This window comes from Stenella coeruleoalba (assembly GCF_951394435.1).
Source record: "Stenella coeruleoalba genome assembly, chromosome: 13".
Classification (NCBI taxonomy): domain Eukaryota; kingdom Metazoa; phylum Chordata; class Mammalia; order Artiodactyla; family Delphinidae; genus Stenella; species Stenella coeruleoalba.
In genome coordinates, this window is record NC_137159.1 from 2,419,105 (window position 1) to 2,438,526 (window position 19,422).

Genomic DNA, 19,422 nt, shown 5'->3' on the forward strand with positions numbered 1-19,422 from the left:
TGGTTTCCTCCAGCTCTTTGAGTGTATTTGTGGTGGCTGCTTTGGAGACTGTCGAATCCATCACCTGGGTCCCGCAGGCAGTTTTGTTGCCGGGTTGCTTTCCTGTGCGTGAGTCACATGCAACTGTTGCTTTGCACGTCTCGACATTTTTGGTAGAAAACTAGACATTCTGGGTAGTTCATTGCAGCAGCTCTGGATCCTGACTGCCCCCTTCCCCGAGGCCTGTTTTATTTTGGTTTGCTTATTTATTTGTTCGGTGGCCTGGCTGGTCTACTTTGGTGACGTCTGTTTCCCCTGGAGTGCGAAGGCCTGGTGGCCGCTGCTCAGAGGCTGCAGCCTCGGGAGTGGACACGGTCACCTGGAGGGCGGTGGCTCCAGCAGGGCCCTTGTCACGGTCTCCTTCCCCGATCGCTCTGTTGAGCTGTCGGCCTTGTGTGGTAGGCTCTGATAACTGGCCGGTGGGGTGATCTGTCCTTCGTCAGGGCTTTGCATTATAAATTGCTCCTCCCTTTTACCTAATTAAATTCTGGCCCCTTTGCAGAGGGAGATTTGAGCCCAGTCTTGGAGGTTTGTTCTGACCCGGGAAGGCTCTTGGGTCTCTCCCCGGTTCCGTCTTCTAAACCAGCTGTTATCATAGAGCTGCCAGCCTCCTCCTGACTGCTTGCCACCCTGATCTCCCTTATGCTTGAATTTCCCCACTGTCTCTTCCAAGTAAAGTCAGTTCCTTTAGGGAGATCAGTAGCGCCTCATCAGTTACAGACTTCCATGCCTGGGGCGGAGCTTCTGCTCCGAGTCGGGGGTGGGAGCTGGTTGGGGGAAGGGAGCGCTCGACCATCAGGCTCGGGGGTCAGGAGTCCAGGCCGAAGGGGACGAGAAATGTGGAATGCGGGGGCCCTGCCCTTCCTAGGGAGATGCTACGTCTTTCACTGGGAGCCCCTATTTTTGGCCACACCTGACACTCTCACCGGCTCTGCACTGGGTGGAGGGTGGAAGGACAGAGTGAGCTGGGGCTCACGTGTCCAGACTCTCACGGTTCTTATTAAATTTTGGCAGATTTTCATGGATACATGTTTCCGTATCTGCTGTATGCCCTTAGGACAAAATCCAGACACTTAAATATTGGCTTTTGAATTAATTTTCTCCTGTTGTGGTTGTCCCGTTTCACCAGGTCTGTGGCGCTCCTGGTATATCTGTGACCTTGGCGTATCAGTGGTTAGGACCCAGAGGTGTCTGTTCTTGGCCATCATGTCCAGTGTAGGATCGTGCGTCCCAAACACCAGAATAACACTTGTGAATCTGTTAAACTGTTTCCCCCCCAAAATCTCCCTTTTCTTCTAGAAGTTACAGGAAGTCTCTTGCCTTTTGGGGTGGCTACTAAGCCTCACCCTGAGTAGACGCTAAAGCCAGTTGTACACCCATCTTTTGGGTGATTTCCATCACCCAAAGTATTTAGGCATGAATTGAGAAATACATCAGTGAAAAGAAAAGCTGATTTTCCTAATCTCCCTGCGGCCACACGTCAGAGTGATCAGAAAATCTGAAGCTGTGCGCAGATGTACAAACCCTGCACGGCCTTGCTAGAGTTCTTGTCATTTCCACGTGGGATGGTTTTCCTGTGATGCTGGGCACTGTCGAATTCTTTTCGCTTCACGCATAACCACAGTCCACGAGCCCAGTGTCTGACTCATCTGCCGCCTCATAGGTTAAGTCACATCCCGAGTCATTTGGGGCCCAAGGCTGGCATATGGTTGCTGCAACTTAAAGCCTCTTCAGTAATTGTTGACGCCTTCGCACAGAGAAGAGTTTTGTTCTGAAAGACATCCTTTTTTCTTTTTTTTTTTTGCTGATGGACGGGGCGGCATGAGATTGTGTGCTGCCCTGAGCTGGACCCGCCAGCTGCCTGTTGGCCCCGACAAGAACAAGCAGCACACGGGGCAGAGGTCACGGACTGCAGAGCCAAGCAAAGCTGTGCGCGGCCTGGTCTGTTCTCTTCCCACCGTCTGCTCCCTGTTACTCAAAGGCCTGCGTTCAGCGGTTATTTTCCTGAGGAGGCTGCCTGAGTGCTAAGCTTCTGCCCGTTTTGTTTCTTTTTGAAATGCTTTCCTAAAGGGGTGAAATTGATTAGGAGAAACATTTTATTTTATTTTGGTTTTATTTTTTTAATTTTTTAAAATTTATTTGCTTATCTTTTCATTTTTGGCTGCGTTGGGTCTTCATTGCTGTGTGCAGGCTTTGTCTAGTTGCGGCGAGCGGGGGCAACTGTTCATTGTGGTGCGCGGGCTTCTCATTGTGGTGGCTTCTCTTGTTGCGGAGCTTGGGCTCTAGGCGCGCAGGCTTCAGTAGTTGTGGCACGTGGGCTCAGTAGTTGTGGCTCGCGGGCTCTAGAGCGCAGGCTCAGTAGTTGTGGTGCACGGGCTCAGTTGCTCTGCGGCATGTGGGATCTTCCCAGACCAGGGCTCGAACCCGTGTCCCCTGCATAGGCAGGCAGGTTCTTAACCACTGCGCCACCAGGGAAGCCCGAGAAACATTTTATAACCACCCAGCTAGGTTACATAAATCTTAAGTATTTTAGATAGAAAGGAATTATTCAAGAAAAAAAATTTTTTTTAATCTATTTTAAGAAAGGCTAAGGTGCTTCCAGCAATTTTGTCACCAGAGACTCATGAAGTGTTGGCAGCCATCGTGTATGATTTAATGCCCTGCGTTTCTGCTGGCTCCAGGCCTCACCAGTTATTTTAGGTGCAGAGATAAAGTTAGCAAGCTACAGAACGTCTTATTTTAGGAAACGTTTGCATATAGATAATAGAGCTACATTAAGAGGGGTTAAATTTCTTCTGAAAAGATGTATTTTTTTTGCAGAAATATTCATATAACGTCCACAATTTGAGACATACAAAATAAAATTTGTAAGGAAAAAAAAGATGTAATTTTTCTGATTTAAAAACTGGGAAAACGCAATAAAACAAAGGTGAGATAAAATGCAATCTTGCCCCGTGAGGTAATCACCAGTGGTGAGCCAGATTGGAAATCCAGTTATTTTTCCAGAAAATTATTTTTTCAAATCATCCTTCAGGTGTACAGGTAAAGCGTAAGAGCGCTAAGATAAAACACACACCAGACGAGTCGACAGGTGGCGGAGAGAATATGAAATGAGGACGGCTGGGCTGATTGCGTCATTCTGGTGATCTGGGGATCTTGGCCCCAAACTCCACCCCCCCAGATGTCAGTTCGCATCCCTAAAGCAGAGGGGTTTAGCACATGAGGCCCCGATAAAGAATGGACGCAGCTGATAGGAAACCGTCGGGCATCAGGGCTTCTCAGCCATGCATGTTCTAAGTGTTTGTATTTGTGTTTCCATCCGAGCTCACACATCTCTCGGTGGTGGTGGACGGATGACTCTTCTTGGGCTGGTCTTACCCACCCCCTCCCCCAATCTGCCTTTTCTCCCCCAGGCTGCTCTGCTCCTGCCTGCAATAAACATGGGAATTACATGTCAGATTTTATGTGAACAGAGGACTTTACGGCAGATTAAATGTTTTAAAACCATAGACCTAGATGTTAAGGTGCTTTTTCTTTAGGTTAAAAGGAGTGGGTGTTTTCTCTACTGTTAATTCTTTCTGTTTGGAACAGGAGGGTGACGTGAATGTGAATTTTGAAGGAGCAGAAGGCAGAGGGGAGGGGAGAGCAGGAAAGGCAGAGAATGTGGTTTCCCATCCCACGTCTGTCTTCTGGGTTTCTTCTTTTCGCTCCTATCCTCCAAAAACAAAATACGCTTGATCTAGACCCCTCCACTGACACTATTTAATTTGAATAAAGTCTTTTTATTAGTTTAAATTTTTTCCAGTCATAACTGCCTTTACACATTTGGTGGGTTTAAGTTTTAGAAGCACGTGAGTGGTGATCTTCCCCTCGTGGGCCCCCCCCCCCGCCCCCGAGCTGCCTTACTTCTGTTTGGCTGGGTTGCCGACACTAGGAAACCAAAGAGTGGAACTTAATCATTCGGGGCCTTGGTCTGCACACAGTGTCTATGGCTTAATTTGTTCTTATAAACAATTTGGAAGATACTAGTTCTTCAGGAGGTTTTTTTTTCTGTTTTACTCATCATTTCCCCATTTTATTTTAGTTTTTAAAAAATTTCTTTTTAGTTTTTAACATCTTTATTGGAGTATAATTGCTTTACAATGGTGTGTTAGTTTCTGCTTTATAACAAAGTGAATCAGCTATACATATATCCCTCTATCTCTTCCCTCTTGCGTCTCCCTCCCTCCCCTTCATGAGGTTTTTGAGTCCAGCTTCAGTATCACATCCTTTGTTTTTGGTAGTTCACTGATAGATGCATGTTGCTGATCATTTGTTTAGAAAGTGATTCTAAAAGTATTAGAGCCACGTAGGTGATGCTCAGTATCCCATGATGCACTGTGAAACAGGGACCTTTTAATAACGTCAGATTTTGAAACTCGTGACTACTATTCTCCTGTGTTGTCTAGTGGCGGCAGTTTAGATTTGCAGGCTGCTTAGAAGTTCCGGAAGGTTCGACTCCCTGCTCTGGAGTGAGAAGAGATGCGCTTTGAAACCTTCCCGGTCCCCCTTCCCTCCCCCTCCTGTGTTCAGTGGAGGCCGCACCGGGACCCCTCGCTCGCACGGGTGCTCACCGCACCCTCCCCTGCTGTCCGCACGCAGGTCACCGGAGGCGCGGGCTTCGTGGGTTCCCACCTCACAGACAAGCTCATGATGGACGGGCACGAGGTGACCGTGGTGGACAACTTCTTCACGGGCAGGAAGAGGAACGTGGAGCACTGGATCGGCCACGAGAACTTCGAGCTCATCAACCACGACGTGGTGGAGCCTCTGTACATCGAAGGTGAGCGAGGGCCGCCCCGTGCCGGTTGGTGCCAGGCGGGCAGGTGGGCAGGCTCGACGGGGCGGCGGCCCCGGGACGCCGGCTGCCTCGGCCATGCGGAGGCCCTGTCTTGTTTTGGAAATGGTCTCACTGCGTCCCAGGCGCCCTGGCCCCTGTGATGGAGAACAGCCAGGACGGGGGAGTCTGGATTCGCTGTCACGTGGCAGCCCCGCATTCGAGCCTCTAGGGCTGTTGGGGGGGCTCGATCAGGGCCCCCCGGTCCCGGTGGCCTCACAGTCTGATGCCTGCCGGCTGGGGGGAGTCACTTCTAGCCTCCAGGCAGCTGGCTGATGGAGGATGCTGGGCTCATACCGAAACGCTCCGTGTCAGAGTTCAGAGCCCTCCGGTAACTCTGCCACCCTAAAGGAATCAGGTTTGGGGGGCGGTGGTGGGTTGCATGGTGGTCCCCAAAAGACGTGCACCTCACGTGCCTCCTCACTGGCTCTGGCTGCAGCCCTGAGGTGGGAGGCTACACCCGCCTGCACGTGGCGCGTGCAGCCTGGAGCCAGGCGGCTGCCCAGCGGTGGGGCTGGTGGGGCCGCACACACACTGCAGGGGTGGCTGGCGCTGCTTTTCCCACGGCCCCGCATCATGGGCCTCCTCCCCACGCATGAAAGGAGCCTTGCAGAGCTCGTGTACTGACTGAGCCGTGCTCTGGTGCCTACGCCGCAGCTTATGTGAATTTCCCCGTATTTACAGGCTCCAGTGCTTCATTATAAATATCTTCGAGCTTTACGTCCTTGGTAGAGAGCCCAGACATGAGTTGTGCTAATCACTGAGACGTCTCCTTCGTTGCTCGGTGGTGTCTGTTAGTAGCCTTGAGCGCTACCTTGAAAAACTACTAACAAAAATAGTTTGTTAATTTGGTAGAAAACCCATGGTTTGGTGTACATATTTTCTAACATGCTAATTCCCAGAGGAAATCCAAGCAGTTCTTCATCGTAAGGATGTTAACTCCTCTGGCGCCTGTTTAGTAAACCGCCGGCCCCTCCTGGCTTTTGCCTTTTAGGTAGACGACCAAACTGAGCCGCAGAGGCAGCTCAGCTGTGTGCTTTGAGCTCTGACGCCACAGCTGTTCTAGGCCGCTTCTGCCGCTTCTGGCGCTGGACTCCACGTAGAGGGCGCGCGCGCACACGCACACACCACTCTCCCTGCCCCTCACTCCCCCGCCCCCTGTAGTGCGCGGGCTTCTTCCAAGTGCCAGATTGCTCCTGCCTGTCCCGGCCTCCTCGCTCTGTCCCACAATGCCCGCCGGACTCTGAGCCCCTCGCGTGGAAGGGCCATGGTTCGGGGACAGTTGTGCTTTTCAAAGGTGGTGATCCGTCCTACCCACTGAGGTCCCAGTCACAGCTGAACTTAGCTCGATGGCATGAATTACTCACTCCCCGCCCCCCTGCTTTGCGTGGTGAGAGCGTGTAACAAAGTACAAACACCCGGTGTTTACTCTCTGGGTGCCTTTTCCTAATAGAAGCAGCCTTAGTGGATCTGATATTTACAGCACAGCAGGAATGTCTTTCTGCTTTGGCAAGTGTTTTGCGGGATTGTGTTGGTCTGTTTGTTTCCCGGGCTGACAGGTGTGGGTTTTAACATGGCAGCAGAGGTGTCACCTGACCTGGCAGCATCCCAGCAGAGCTTCGCTAAGCACACGCTTCCTCCTCTTGTTATTTTCAAAGTGTAGCCATCATGGTTTATTCTCTTTCCATATTTCCAATGGGAAAGTGACCGTTGTCTGGGCTCAGGACGTGGTGGTCGATGTGGAAGATTAGCTGTGGGCGCGGTAACTCACGTCGGGGCTGAGATGGCACTGTGACCCCAGGGGCCCCCTCGTGTAATTAATTATGAAACGATCAGACAGGAAGCATTGTTGTCACGGGGCTTACGACGGAGGCCTCTGTGTTGTCTGGGTTAGATGTTTGGGGGAGAAAATCGTTGCTTTGGAAGGAATCGTAAGTAATTATTGAGATAAGTTAATCGGATTTCATGTTGCTTTAAAAGAACTCTGGATTTTGCCCACCACAGCGTTTAAGTTTCAGATGTTGAACCCATCCTGCGAACTGGCTCTGGAAGGGGTAAATTTACCTATTCTTCCCACCCACCCATTCAGGACACTGGGAGGTGTCTGAGAAGCCGGGGTCGGGTAGAGGGTGTGTGTAGTCTGTGGGGTGGACGCCAGGCCATCGGGACGGTGGTGATCGCTGAGCTGCGGCCCAGGACGGCTCCGTGGACACGGGCGGGCGTCTGTCTGGGGAGGGGGCCCCGGGGAAGCACAGGAGAGCGGGCAGTGACTGGGCTCTCAGAGCAGAAGGGAGCACGGAGCACCGCGTAGTGGGGAGGAGCCGTCTTCGTTTTCACGGGGGGCTGGATGGACTTCAGGTGTCTGTTCTGACCTGTCGGGACCCCGGAACAGTCCCTCCCGTCCTCACAACGGGGAGGATGAGCAAGCGGATGACCCGCGGCCCTTCTCGGCCCCAGCAGGGGGCGGAGGTCGCGGGGCAAACGGCCACCTGGGAGCTGGAGATGGTGGTGGACACAGAACCCTGACTGGGGTGGAAGCAGCTGCGGGCGGGTGGGAGCTGCCCGCGGGCAGGGACAGCGTGGATGGGCCTTGAGTCCGGGCCCTGGTTCTGGGGGTTGGGGGCCCTGTAGTGAGCTTCACCTCCAGGAGCCCCACGAGGTTCTCAGTGACGATCAGCTTTCCAGCAGGGGGAGGGGAAACGAGCCTTCCTGAAATCTGCCCAGAGCACCCTGTTTTCCCCCAAAGGCCTGTCAGGGGGACTTCCCCCAGGGCCTGACCGACAAAGAGGAGACGCGGGCCTGGGACCAGGGGGCTCCCTGGCCTTCAGTGGAGACCCCGAGGGTGACAAGAAGCAGAGGAAGCATGGGCCCAGGCCCCGGTAAGGAGGGGTCTCTAGGGAAACTCGGGGACAGCTGGGGACACCAAGCAGGGGCACGGGGTGGAGGTACAGCCTCTGACCCCGAGGGCTTCAGGGCAGCAAGTGCAGCCTGCGTCCAGCCAGTGAGCTCGAACCTCGTGCCGGAGGCCCGTTATCTCCCACCCCTGGTGCAGCATGTGTGCCTTTCAGCGAAGAACTGCAGGCGTGTTCCAGGGCACGAACACAGTCTGCAGAGGCGGAGCAAACATCAGACCCGGTCGGACGTGGCAGAGACTTGGAGTTACCACGAGGGCCGTTTCAGTAACTATGGTCAACGTGCAAAGAATGCTGGTGGGAAAAGCAGACTGCAGGGATAGGTGGGTAATGGAAGCTGAGAGGTGGAAACTCTCAGAATCAAAGGGAAATGCCCAAAATAGAAAGCATTGTGCGAGAAATGAAGAGGGCCTTCGATGGGCTTGTCTCAGCCGAGGAGAAGGACAGGGAGCTTGAAGGTGTGTCAGTGAAAACTTCCCAAAGTCGAGAACAAAGAGAAAACATAAAAATCCAGAGCTGGGGGCTTCCCTGGTGGCGCAGTGGTTGAGAGTCCGCCTGCCGATGCAGGGGACACGGGTTCGTGCCCCGGTCCGGGAAGATCCCACATGCTGCAGAGCGGCTGGGCCCGTGAGCCATGGCTGCTGAGCCTGTGCGTCCGGAGCCTGTGCTCTGCAACGGGAGAGGCCACAACAGCGAGAGGCCCGTGTACCGAAAAAAAAAAAAAAAAAAAAAAATCTAGAGCAGGATATCCAAGAAGTGGGGGCAGATTACAGAAGGTGTAACGCACACACAGGGAGATTCCCAAAGGAGAAGAAAGGCGGGAACGGGAGAAACGTGTGACGTAAGGATGGCTGAGAATCTTCCAAAGTTAGTGACACGGACTACACCAGAGGCCGAGGGAGCTTGGAGAACACTAGGCAGGATATGCCCCCAAAATCTATGCATTCAACTTGTAGAGAATTACTGATGAACAGAAAACCTTGAAGGAAGCTGAGACGGCTACGGGTCACGCCTCACCCACAGAAGAACAAGGATGGCGATCACACAGACTTACCTTCAGGAGCCGTGCAGAGAAGAGTGGAGGGAGATATTTAAGTAATTGAAGGAAAAAACCCGCCAACCTAGAATTCACCATCCTGTGAACTTATCCTTCGAGTGTGAAGGAGAAATAAAGACTTTGAGGAATCTGTCCCCTGTAGACCTGCTTTGCAGGAAGTGTTCCAAGAAGTCCTTTAGAGAAGGTAGGTGATGCAGGTCTGGAACTCGGATCTGCGTAAAGAAAGAAGGAATTTTAGAGGAGGAGTAAGTGATGGCAAAATTAAAATGTCCACTTTTCTTAATCTAACAGGTAACAGTTCAGAATAATAGTAGCAGCTCTTGGGTGATTACTGCTCATTATAAATGAAAGAATGACAGTAGTGTCACCAGAGATAGAGGAGGAGTTGGGAATACTCTGTTATATGAGGCACCTCATTGCCTGTAGGTCAGTCGTATATGGTAAATTATAGGAAAACCACTAAAGGGATTTTTTGAAAGGTATAATTGATATGCCAAAAGATGAGAGAAAACGCAATCATCTGCAATGCTCAGATAAAATGAGAGAGGGCAGAAGAGTGGAAGACAAGAACAAGGAAATGAGTAGAAAATAGCTAGAAATATAGTAGATATTAATCCAAGTCTATTGATAATCACTTTAAATATGAATGCTCTAAATACACCAGTTGAAAAACAGATCGTCATAGAGGTTAAAAAACAACAGGACCCAACTGTTTTCTGCAGGAAACCTACACTGTATATAAAGATACAGATAGATGGAAGGGACGGAGAGAGGTGAAGCGTGCTGACACGGATCAGAAGACAGCTGTCTTCACTTCAGACCCAACTAGAGCGCAGAGCGAGGCAAGCTACCACGGTAAAGCCAGCGCATCCTGACTAGGGTCAGTTCTCCAGGAGGACGTCACGGTCCTGCCTGTGTGTGCGCTTCACAGAGCTCAGAACTGATGGAATGAACGGAGGAGGGGATGAACCACCGTCATAGCTGGGGACTTCGACACGCCCGCCAGAATGGACGGGTCCCGCAGGCAGAAGATCAGTGAGGACATGCTCGCGACACCGTTGATCAGCGGCATGTGATGGACGTGTACAGACTAGTTCGTCCAACAACAGAGAACACATTCTTCTCAAGCTACACGGAGCACCTACCAAGACTGACCACATTCTGGCCCAGAAAGGACACCTTGACAGCCTTTTACGTTTGTTACTAGAGTGGAAAATAGTTGAGTAGAAATTATATAAATGTACTTTCAGATCACAGTGGAATTAAACTAGAAATCAATAACAGAAAGATAGATGGAAAACCACAAAGTATTTGGAGATTAAACAACATACTTCTAAATAACACAAGTCAAAGAAGAAATCTCAGAAATTTAAAAATATTGTGAACTAAATGAAAGAACTGGGTTTCGTGTTTATGTATTTGAAAAAGAATAACATGGAAGAGAATCTTAATTTTTTTCTCTCATTTCAAAAGACAATTGTTTCCTGATGATAAAAGTAATACATGCATGCTACAGAAAATTTGGAAAACAAAAAAAAGAAGAGAATTTTAGAGGAGGAATACCCAGAAATACTCTGTTCTCACTAGCATCCAATCATTTCTTTAAATGTGATCTTTTTTAGATTAAACATATGCTTAATAGGCAGTATAATTATATGGTTCAATTTTTTTTTAATTAAAAAGATATTCCGTGAAAGGTCTTTCTCTTGCCTCCGTCTCCAGTCTTCCCAGGTCCCAACTCACCTTCAGGAAACTGCTCTTAGCATTTCTTTGTTCATCTGCAGTTTTTTTTTTTTTCTTTGTGGTACGCGGGCCTCTCACTGTTGCGGCCTCTCCCGTTGCGGAGCACAGGCTCCGGACGCGCAGGCTCAGCGGCCATGGCTCATGGGCCCAGCTGCTCCGCGGCATGTGGGATCTTCCCGGACCGGGGCACGAACCCACGTCCCCTGCATCGGCAGGCGGACTCTCAGCCACTGCGCCACCAGGGAAGCCCCATCTGTAGCCTCTTTATGTGGCCCAGTTAACACATCTAGGTACTCATAATTCTCCCCTGTGGGTAGAGAAAGTAGCATTTTCTATATTGCTCTGAATCTTGATTTTCTGCTTTCTGTATCCCGGTGATCCTTCTGTATCAGAATTCACGGGGGCCAGCGTGCTGCGGCCACCCCACCCTGGGCCCATCCTCTCCCCGACATAAAAATTACACGCCGAGACCTGCCAGGATGCTGCTTTGAACCTATTTAAGGAAATTATGTGAAAACGGAGAACACGTGTTTGCTTTACTGGTTAGTCTCATTAATTTGCGCTCTTTCAGGCTCATTTCTCGAGGTTCCTCTCTTCCCAGCTGTGGCTCCTGCACTCAGCCTTGTAACTGGGACAGGGCCTCCGGAGGGTCACTTGGCGGCCGACGGCCAGCACGAACGGCCGTGCCGTCCTTCGTCCCGCAGCTGGGATGCTTGAACGTCCCGCTCATTGTTGGTGCAGTTCGTGCTTGCAGCTGGCAGGCTCTGAGGGCTCTTCTCCTGGGCTGGAGGGCTCACCTGCTGCTCTGTTAAGTTTCTTCGTAGTTTCCGAGCACCTCTTGTGGCTGATCGTCTACGCTTGTTCTGAAGTTGCCCCTCTCTCCTCGTCGTAATTCCTTCCAGAAGACTCTGTCAGGGACTGGCGCTGTGTCCTCCTGGGACGGGCACTGGAGCTGCTGTCCTTACTGTTGTAGGCAGGACAGCCTCGTAGGAAAGAGGCGCTGCTTAAATCAATGTAAGGAATGGTCTTACAGGGAGTGTCTTGGTCCTTCCAGCTGCGGTGGGTGGGGACAGCCGCTGGGCTAAGCTGTCAAATGATGGAAAACACGACACACCAGATGGAACGGCCTTCGGCTGAAATAAGCCCCCAGTGTGCAGCCCCCCTCGACACTGGCCGACCCCACTGAGCACTGCTCTCACGTCAGCCTTGCCGTGCAGGGGCTGTTTCCAGTTGCAGGTTTCCTGGGTTTGCCCGGGAGTCTACATTTGCACGTGCTCTAGGCTGCCGTCCTGCAGAGAGCGGGGCCGTGTGCGGATAAAGCGTGAGGAAGGACGCGTGTGGAGCCCTCGCTGAGTCAGGAGGAGGGATTGGGACCCCGAGGTCCGGGCCGCGAGCGGCGACCGCGTGAGGTCCTGACCCGGATCGCACTGGCGGGGGTGAGGGTGCACGCGAGGTTGCTCGTGTTTTAACTGCGCTCTCTGAAGTTGCCCTTCTTCCTCTGTCTTTGATGCCGTTTCCTATTTTTTCCCACTGTATGTGTTGTCGCCTCAAGTGTGAAACCAGTGGTGAATCCTTCGTGCCAGGAGGTCACAGCCCACACGCCTTGACTGACGCCGTCTGCAGCCCTGCCGGGGGTCTGTGAACCGGGAGGGGTGCTGGGCAGGCTCCACGCCGTGGCCCTCGCTCTGCAGGCCCATCTGGAGCCCAGCGCAGCCCCACTTGCTCGGCAGTGGTGGGGAGTGACGAGGTGTCCCTGGCTGCTGGGACGCCCTGCAGCCCCTGGGCCTTTTAGCAGGTGGGCGGGAACTGATCCAGCCCCTTACCTACAGAGCTGTCGTCAGCTGAGGTTGACGGGATTCTGTGAGAACTATCTTGTTAATTTACAATTTGCATAGAACTTCTGTTTGTTTGGTTTTTTTTAAATCTGTGTGTCAGCTCCGAAAAACTTCTGGGGGTCAGAAAGCAGTCACAGAATTTTCCTCTTAATTAGATCAACCCCTTCAATGAATTCCCATATGGACAGACTGTAAACCATTTTAAAAGGTTTTGTGTTTTTTTAGTTTCTTGAAAAGATTATTCTTTGAACAGCATGGGTTCCGTTTTTAAATCAACCCAGTAGTTTTAAAACGTGGTTTTACAAAATACATAAATAATACACATGTAAGTAAAGGTCCAGGGTCTCCCCGCCTGGAGCGTCTGCGGCAGGATGCCAGGGGTCCGGGCACCTTTCATTCAGAAGCTTCCCTGGGAGGCTTTGATTGCAGAGTGAGGACTGAGGAGAATCCTCTACCGGCTGGCAGGGTCGGGGGTAGAAAGTGGGGGAACAAATGCACACACCAGAACTACTCATCTCCACCTCCGCTTTGGTAAAGGCACTGATCCCCTTTCTGCGTTTGCTTTCACCGCTCCTAAGCCTCTTTTTCTGTTTTTACCTTCGTCACCATGTTTAAGTGCACTAACCAGCAGTGTGAAGTACGTTGTTGTGAACTAGAGCCCCAGAACTTTTTCATCCTGCAGAACTGAAACCCTGTACCCACCAAACAGTAAGCCCGTCCCCCAGCCCCGGCGAACTGTCGGTACTCGCTGTCTGTGAACCTGACGGCTCTAGGGACCTCGTGTGCCTAATAGAGTCCTAGAGCATTTGTCTCGTGACCGGCTTATTTCACTTGGAGTAATGTCCTTAAAGTTCATCTGTCTTGTAACGTGTCAGAATTTTCTTCCACTTTAAGACGATAATATTCCACTGTTTGGATTTACCTCATGTTGTTTATTGGTCCATCTGCCTGTGAACACTTGGGCGGCTTCCATGTCTTGGCTGTCGTGAATGATGCTGTCGTGAACATGGGTGTGCAAATATCTCTTTGAGACTCTGCTTTTTAATTCCTTTGGCTGTATACCCAGAAGCGAAATGTCTTATCATATATTAATTCTATTTTTAACATTTTGAGGAAATGTCATACTGTCTTCCACAGTGGCTGCAGCACTTACATTCCCACCGGCAGCGTACAAGCGTTCCAACTTCTCCACATCCTTGACAACAACGTTTGTTACGTTCTGTTCCTGTTTTGTTTTTTTGAAGTAGTCATCTGATGGGTGTGAGGTAATACCCATTGTGGTTTTGATTTGCATGTTTCTGATAAGTGACATTGAGCATTTTTTCATACGCTTGTTGGCCATTTGTATATCATCTTTGGAGAACTGTATGTTTAGTGCTTTGCCATTTTTAAATTTGTTATTTATTTTTTGTTCATTTGTAGGAGTTCTTCATATATTCTGGATATTAGCTTATCACATGTGTGATTTGCAAGTATTTTCTCCCATTCTATAGGTTGCCTTTTTGCTTTGTTGATTGTGCCCTTTGATCTTGGCAGAAAAGTTAAGTTTGATGTAGTCTCATTTGTCTGTTTTTGCGTTTGTTGCCTTTGCTTTTGGTGTCACATCCAAGAAATCTTTGCCAAATTCAGTGTCATGCAGCTTTCCCACTATGTTTTCTTCTAGGAGTTTTATTACTTTAGGTCTTATACTTAGGTACTTAATCCATTTTGAGTTGATTTTTGTGTGTGGTGTAAGATAAGGGTCCAGTCTTATTCTTTTGCATGTGGATATCTAGTTTTCCTAACATCATTTGCTAGAGACTGTCCTTTCTCCATTGAGTGGGTTCAGCACCCTTGTCAGAGATTGTGTGATCATACACAGAAGGGTTTGTTTGTGGGCTGTCTATTCTGTTCCATTGGTCTTTATGTCTTGATGCCAGTAACACACTGTTTTGTTACTGTAGCTTTGTACTATGTTTTGAAATCAGGAAATGGGAGTCCAACTTTTTTTTTCAAAATTGTTTTGATTATTTAGACTCTTGAGATTCCATATGAATTTTAGGATGAATTTTTTTCTGTTTCTGCAAAAAAAAGGCTGTTGAGATTTTGTTGGAGATGATGTTGCAGAGTATTGTTTTTAAAATAAAAAGACTTAAAAAAATAAAAATCCCATCAGGAGTTTGCTGGAAAGCTCTTAGCAAAGCAAGAAGCCACGTCAGTAAACACCCAGAAGACGGGACCTGCAGCCTTGTACATGTATTCTTGCCTCCTGTGGTGTATGGTCCTGGTGTAGGAAAAACTGTAGTTACCAGGTTATACCATGAGTCTGTCTTCACCTAGAACCCCTTCCCAAAGATGCCGTGTGCACAGAACCATCCAGGTCCTGGTGGCTCACGTGTCCTCTGTCCCCCAGACACCCTAAGGCTTGAAAGACCGTGATCGTTGGGGTGAGTTGAGTGGAGACCAAGCCCCCTGCCTGGAATACTAGCCTCTCCTAGTCTGAGGATGAGAAAGCATCGTCCGCTGCTCACCCTGGGGTGGATGTGTCGGGAAACAGCCCCGGGTCCTGGATGGTACTGCAGTGATGCCCACGCCACCCCAGGGGTGACAGAAGACTTTCAGGGGGCCAAGGGTGTGTGATGTGGGGAGGTTGGGCAGTGTTTGGTCGGGGGCTGGTCTCTGCAGAATTCATCATGGGGACTTTTTTTTTTTTTTTCCAAGTTTGCCTGTTCCACCCATCATCTCTGAAACCTGGCTCCTGAGGTGCCCTGACCTCAAAGGACAGCAGTGGTCCTGGCTGGGAAGAGGATGCGGGGGCAAGGGGACAAAGGGTGGAGGGGCAGGGTCCCTGCAGGCGCTCATGTCGGGGCCGAGCCGTGTGGGAGGGAGGGTCCCACTGGCAGTGGTGTCTCGGACCCCGTCCCCCGGCTGGCCTCAGCGGGGGTGGTTTTCCTTGACTGTAGCGCAGTGGGTGGCATCACAGACACTGTGTCTGCAGGGACGGCTCCCCCAGGGGACACGGCTGTGCCGGCCTCTGCTGTGGGGCAGGGGTCGCCTGACCCTGGGGAGTGAGGGTCGCAGGCGATGACATTAGAGCGGTTACGTGTGCACCAGGGGAGTCGTGCAGAATCCAAACATTTCACCATTCGTGGCCTTAAAAACCACCCTCTGACTGTCACCTCTGGGTCTGTTGTTTATAATAGCAGGACAAATAAAAACAGAGCAAAAGGCCCTCTTCTCCCAGACTTTTGTGCACTTCGTGTTAGCTTTGTTTTATAAATTTTAAATGTTGTTTATTAAATATTCATGCTTAACTCTGTCTGAAGAATCAGTCTGCCTTCTGATTTGAGTGCTTTATCTGGGACAGATCGTCTCAGAAAGCAATCAGCTTGGTAATCAGACCGTTTCTGATTAGAGGAGAACAGGCCACGTTTCTGATTAGAGGAGAACAGGCCACGTCAGGGGCCGGCACGTTTCTGTTCCAGATTAATGAGACTTTCTATTTTTGTTTAAAGTTCTTCCCATCGTACACATAAACTAGTTTGTAAGAAGAAGGAAACGTGACTACACGGTCTGATTCTTAGGAGTTCAGTCGGTCAGTGTTTTCCGTGGACGTAACAGCTGTGGTTTTGCCCCCACAGTGGACCAGATCTACCACCTGGCGTCTCCAGCCTCGCCGCCCAGCTACATGTACAACCCCATCAAGACGCTGAAGACCAACACCATCGGGACGCTCAACATGCTGGGTGAGTTGTGGCCCCCTCATCTTGCATCTGCTGTCGGGGTGTCTCGGTCCAGCGTCGGTCACTGACTGTTGTGTTCCAGTTTGAGCTTGGTCTTCGGCCGGCGCCCCCCACCCCCCGTCTCCGTCCGGGCCCTCGGTGTGACTTGCTTTGCCATCGGAACTTGTCATGGGGGCGGTAGTGACATCCCCTGGCCCCGAGCGGCCGCCCTCCCCTCCTGCGCTTCCCGGGACTCGTGGCATGTGAGCCTCGGCGGCTCTGATCCGAGATGGGGCGGGTGGACTGAGCCCACGCAGTTCGGGTGCTGCCCCCGGGGGGATGGGGAGAGCGCCCCTCATGGGGTGGTGGAGACTGAGCTCTTGGCTCTGGACTGACCGCAGGACTCGCCCTGGAAGTGGGAGGTGAGGGCGTGAGCACCGTCCCAGGTGCCGCACGTGCAAGTCCACAGACAGCTGGCCTGAGGCCCAGAGTCTGGGCCGTGTACACGTGGGCTTCAGTTCCCACAGGTTTAGAAAACCAGGGGTTTGGGTTAAGTGCAAAGTGGAAGAGAGGAACCACTTGTTTAAATATCAAGTAAAAAGTGGATTTAATAAGGAACATTTACGACAGGTTCCGCTGCGTTTTAGTTGGAGCGAAGCTGGGAGACAGACGTGAAGGGCGGTGGGATGCGAGCTCCGTCTCTTACACTAAGCCCTCGGGGCAGCGGGCTGTGCAGGAAGGGAAGGGTGATTCCTCTGATTCAGAGGCGGCGGCGGCCTGCGGACGGACAGAGCCCGATTGTGCTCACAGGTGCGCCTGGTGGAGATGCCCCGTTCTTGGCACTGCAAGCGCCTGCCCCCCCTCTCCAGCCGCCCAGCCCCTCCTCCACAGAGCCAGCCGCAGTGCGGGAACAGCCTCGTGTGCACGGAGTTCTTTAGAAAGACGACTTGCCTCCCACCCGTCCCGTCCACTGGGGGCGCTCAGATGAGGATTACACTCGGGGGCTTGGCGACCATGGGGGACGGACAGGTTCCCAGAGCAGGCGCCCTGAAGTGCCCTTAGAGCTCCAGGGTGGAGGCTCGGGCTGGGGCTGGAAGCACGAGTGAAGGCGGCCTGGAGGACTGAAGGGGGTGTGGGGAAGGGTCTTCCAGGGGCGACGTGGACAAAGGCTGCAGGGGGACAATGGCCAGGCTGGAAGGAGACCCAGTGGGACTCGGTTTTCTGAGCTGGGTGCAGTGTCACTAGCTCTTCCGCACTTGGAGCGGGTCCTCTGAGCCTGGGGGGCCCTCCCTCTGCGGCGTCACCCCCTGCCGGCCCTGAGCGTGGCTGCGTCTTGGTGAAACCTTGTCCAGTTTCAGTGCAAACACCGGCCTCGCCGCAGGAGGGGGCCTCGTGGTGAGGGGTGTTCTGTGACTGTATCCCTGTCAGTATCCTGGCTGTGATGATGTGCTGCTCTTACGCATTGTTACCGTTGGGAAACCGGGCGAAGGGCATCTGTCTGGATTACTTGTAACAACTGCATTTGAATCTACGCTTTTCTCACATTGGAAGTTTAATTAAAAAAAAAAAAAAAGATCTCCGGATCCTTCGGGACTCCCACTGTCTCTGTGCAGCAGTGGGTCTGGCGGGGTCCGTCTGGCCGGCGCCTGTGGGGTGGGAACACGGGAGATGGGCCTGCAGTGCCGTGAGCCTGCAGATTCCACTTCAGCTGCAGCCCCTTTGCCGTTGTCCTCGAGCTCGTCGTGGCGTCTGCACCTTCACCAGCACTCTTCTCTGTTCTTGCTGTGCATCCTCAGGGCTCCCCGCCAGATGCTCCTATGCACTCACGCTGGGACCCTTCTGTCTCGCCCCCCGACACCCCCGGGATGCCCACAGCTGGCGTGCGCCCTGAGCTCTCCCTCCGGTGCACCTGACAGCCCGAGTTGGCCCTCTGCCCTGAGCAGTGCCCGGCGAGTGGCACGGCCGGCCCTGTGGCGTCTGTGCACAGAGGCTCCGTGGGGGAGTTGTTTGGGAAGCAGGGGGTTGAGTGCAGGCAGTGGGTTTCCCTGGGGCAGGGCCTGCTGTGTTGGGACTGTGAGAGCATCTGGAGGACTTACCTGAGCACTGCAGGTGACGATGCTCTAGTCTGTTCTGCATGGAGGGGTGTGAACCCGGGAACGGTTCAGAGCAGGACGAGGATGTGGCCAGTTGCTCTGGAAAAGATGCTCTGGAAGCTGGACTTCAAAGGAGGGAGGGAGGGTGCGGGGCGGAGGTGCCCGGACAGGAGATGGGCTCGGGGGCAGTTGGAGATGCCTGGGGCGTGTGGGGAGTGGGGGCAGGAGGCCGGCCATTGAGGGGGACAGTGAGGGGGGCGCTAAGGTTCGAGGGGCCTTGCCTTCTCCCTGCGGGGGTGGGGCGGAGTTACCTGACGAAATACTGGGTGGTACGTTCGGGCGAAGGAATCTTTATGAAACTCCTCAAGTCATGACCTAGAATAAACCCAGACTCTGCATTTGGCCCTGCTTATAGTTACAAGTGTCCAGCTAAATACTGTGCTTCTGGAGGTTCGTTCGTGCTTTCCTTACTATTTTAATTTTGGTTCCAAAGTAGATGCAATAAGAGTGGGTAACTGAAGGTGCACGGGTGATCAGATACAGTTAACGCTAAAAAATGCTTAAAGTGGCTACAGAAATGAGTGTGTGCACACGTGTTTTCCCTGTTCCCCGAAGGTGACGGTGTCCTGTCTCTCTGCAGGGCTGGCAAAGCGAGTCGGAGCCCGTCTGCTCCTGGCCTCCACCTCGGAGGTGTACGGAGGTGAGTGGGTGTCGCTCCGGCGCCCTGGACGGTTGCATCCCATCTCGGGCGCAGAAGGGACCAGTGAGTCTGGACTCCATTTCCAGGAAGGCCCGGCTGGCTCTTGCTCTCCAGCAGATGGCAGCAAGGGGCTCCCTCCTCCGGCTGGGGCGAGCCTTTCTCTCCTGCTGAAGGACCACCCCCTGAGGACGGTGTCGTGTCACTTTGCCCGAGAGCACCCGCCACTTACCAATCCACAAAAGTGTCTGCTCCACAGGTGCCCCAGAAGTCAGATCCTTGGGGACTCTGCCAGTTTAGCTGGAGCATTTGCTCCAGTGAGAGCAGGGTCCCCCAACCCCGCCGGGAGCTCAGGGGTCGGCTTCAGAGCCTGCTCGCTGGGGAGACGTGTGCCGGTTGCCTCACCTGTAGGAGGATGGGTTCTGGAAGAGTCTTAAGTAGGTGGAGCCAGAAAACGCAGGCGCCTGCT

General features: G+C 52.2%; 1 protein-coding gene across 2 annotated transcripts in view; it reads left to right on the forward strand.

The window, feature by feature from the left end:
- Window positions 1-19,422, forward strand: part of UXS1 (UDP-glucuronate decarboxylase 1) — a 73,923-nt gene that overhangs the window by 36,667 nt on the left and 17,834 nt on the right. For both annotated transcript variants that reach the window (XM_079940415.1, XM_079940416.1), the window contains exons 6-8: window positions 4,681-4,861; window positions 16,083-16,187; window positions 18,897-18,956. In XM_079940415.1, the coding sequence (XP_079796541.1) occupies window positions 4,681-4,861; window positions 16,083-16,187; window positions 18,897-18,956 (346 nt within the window). The remainder of the gene's footprint in view (window positions 1-4,680; window positions 4,862-16,082; window positions 16,188-18,896; window positions 18,957-19,422) is intronic.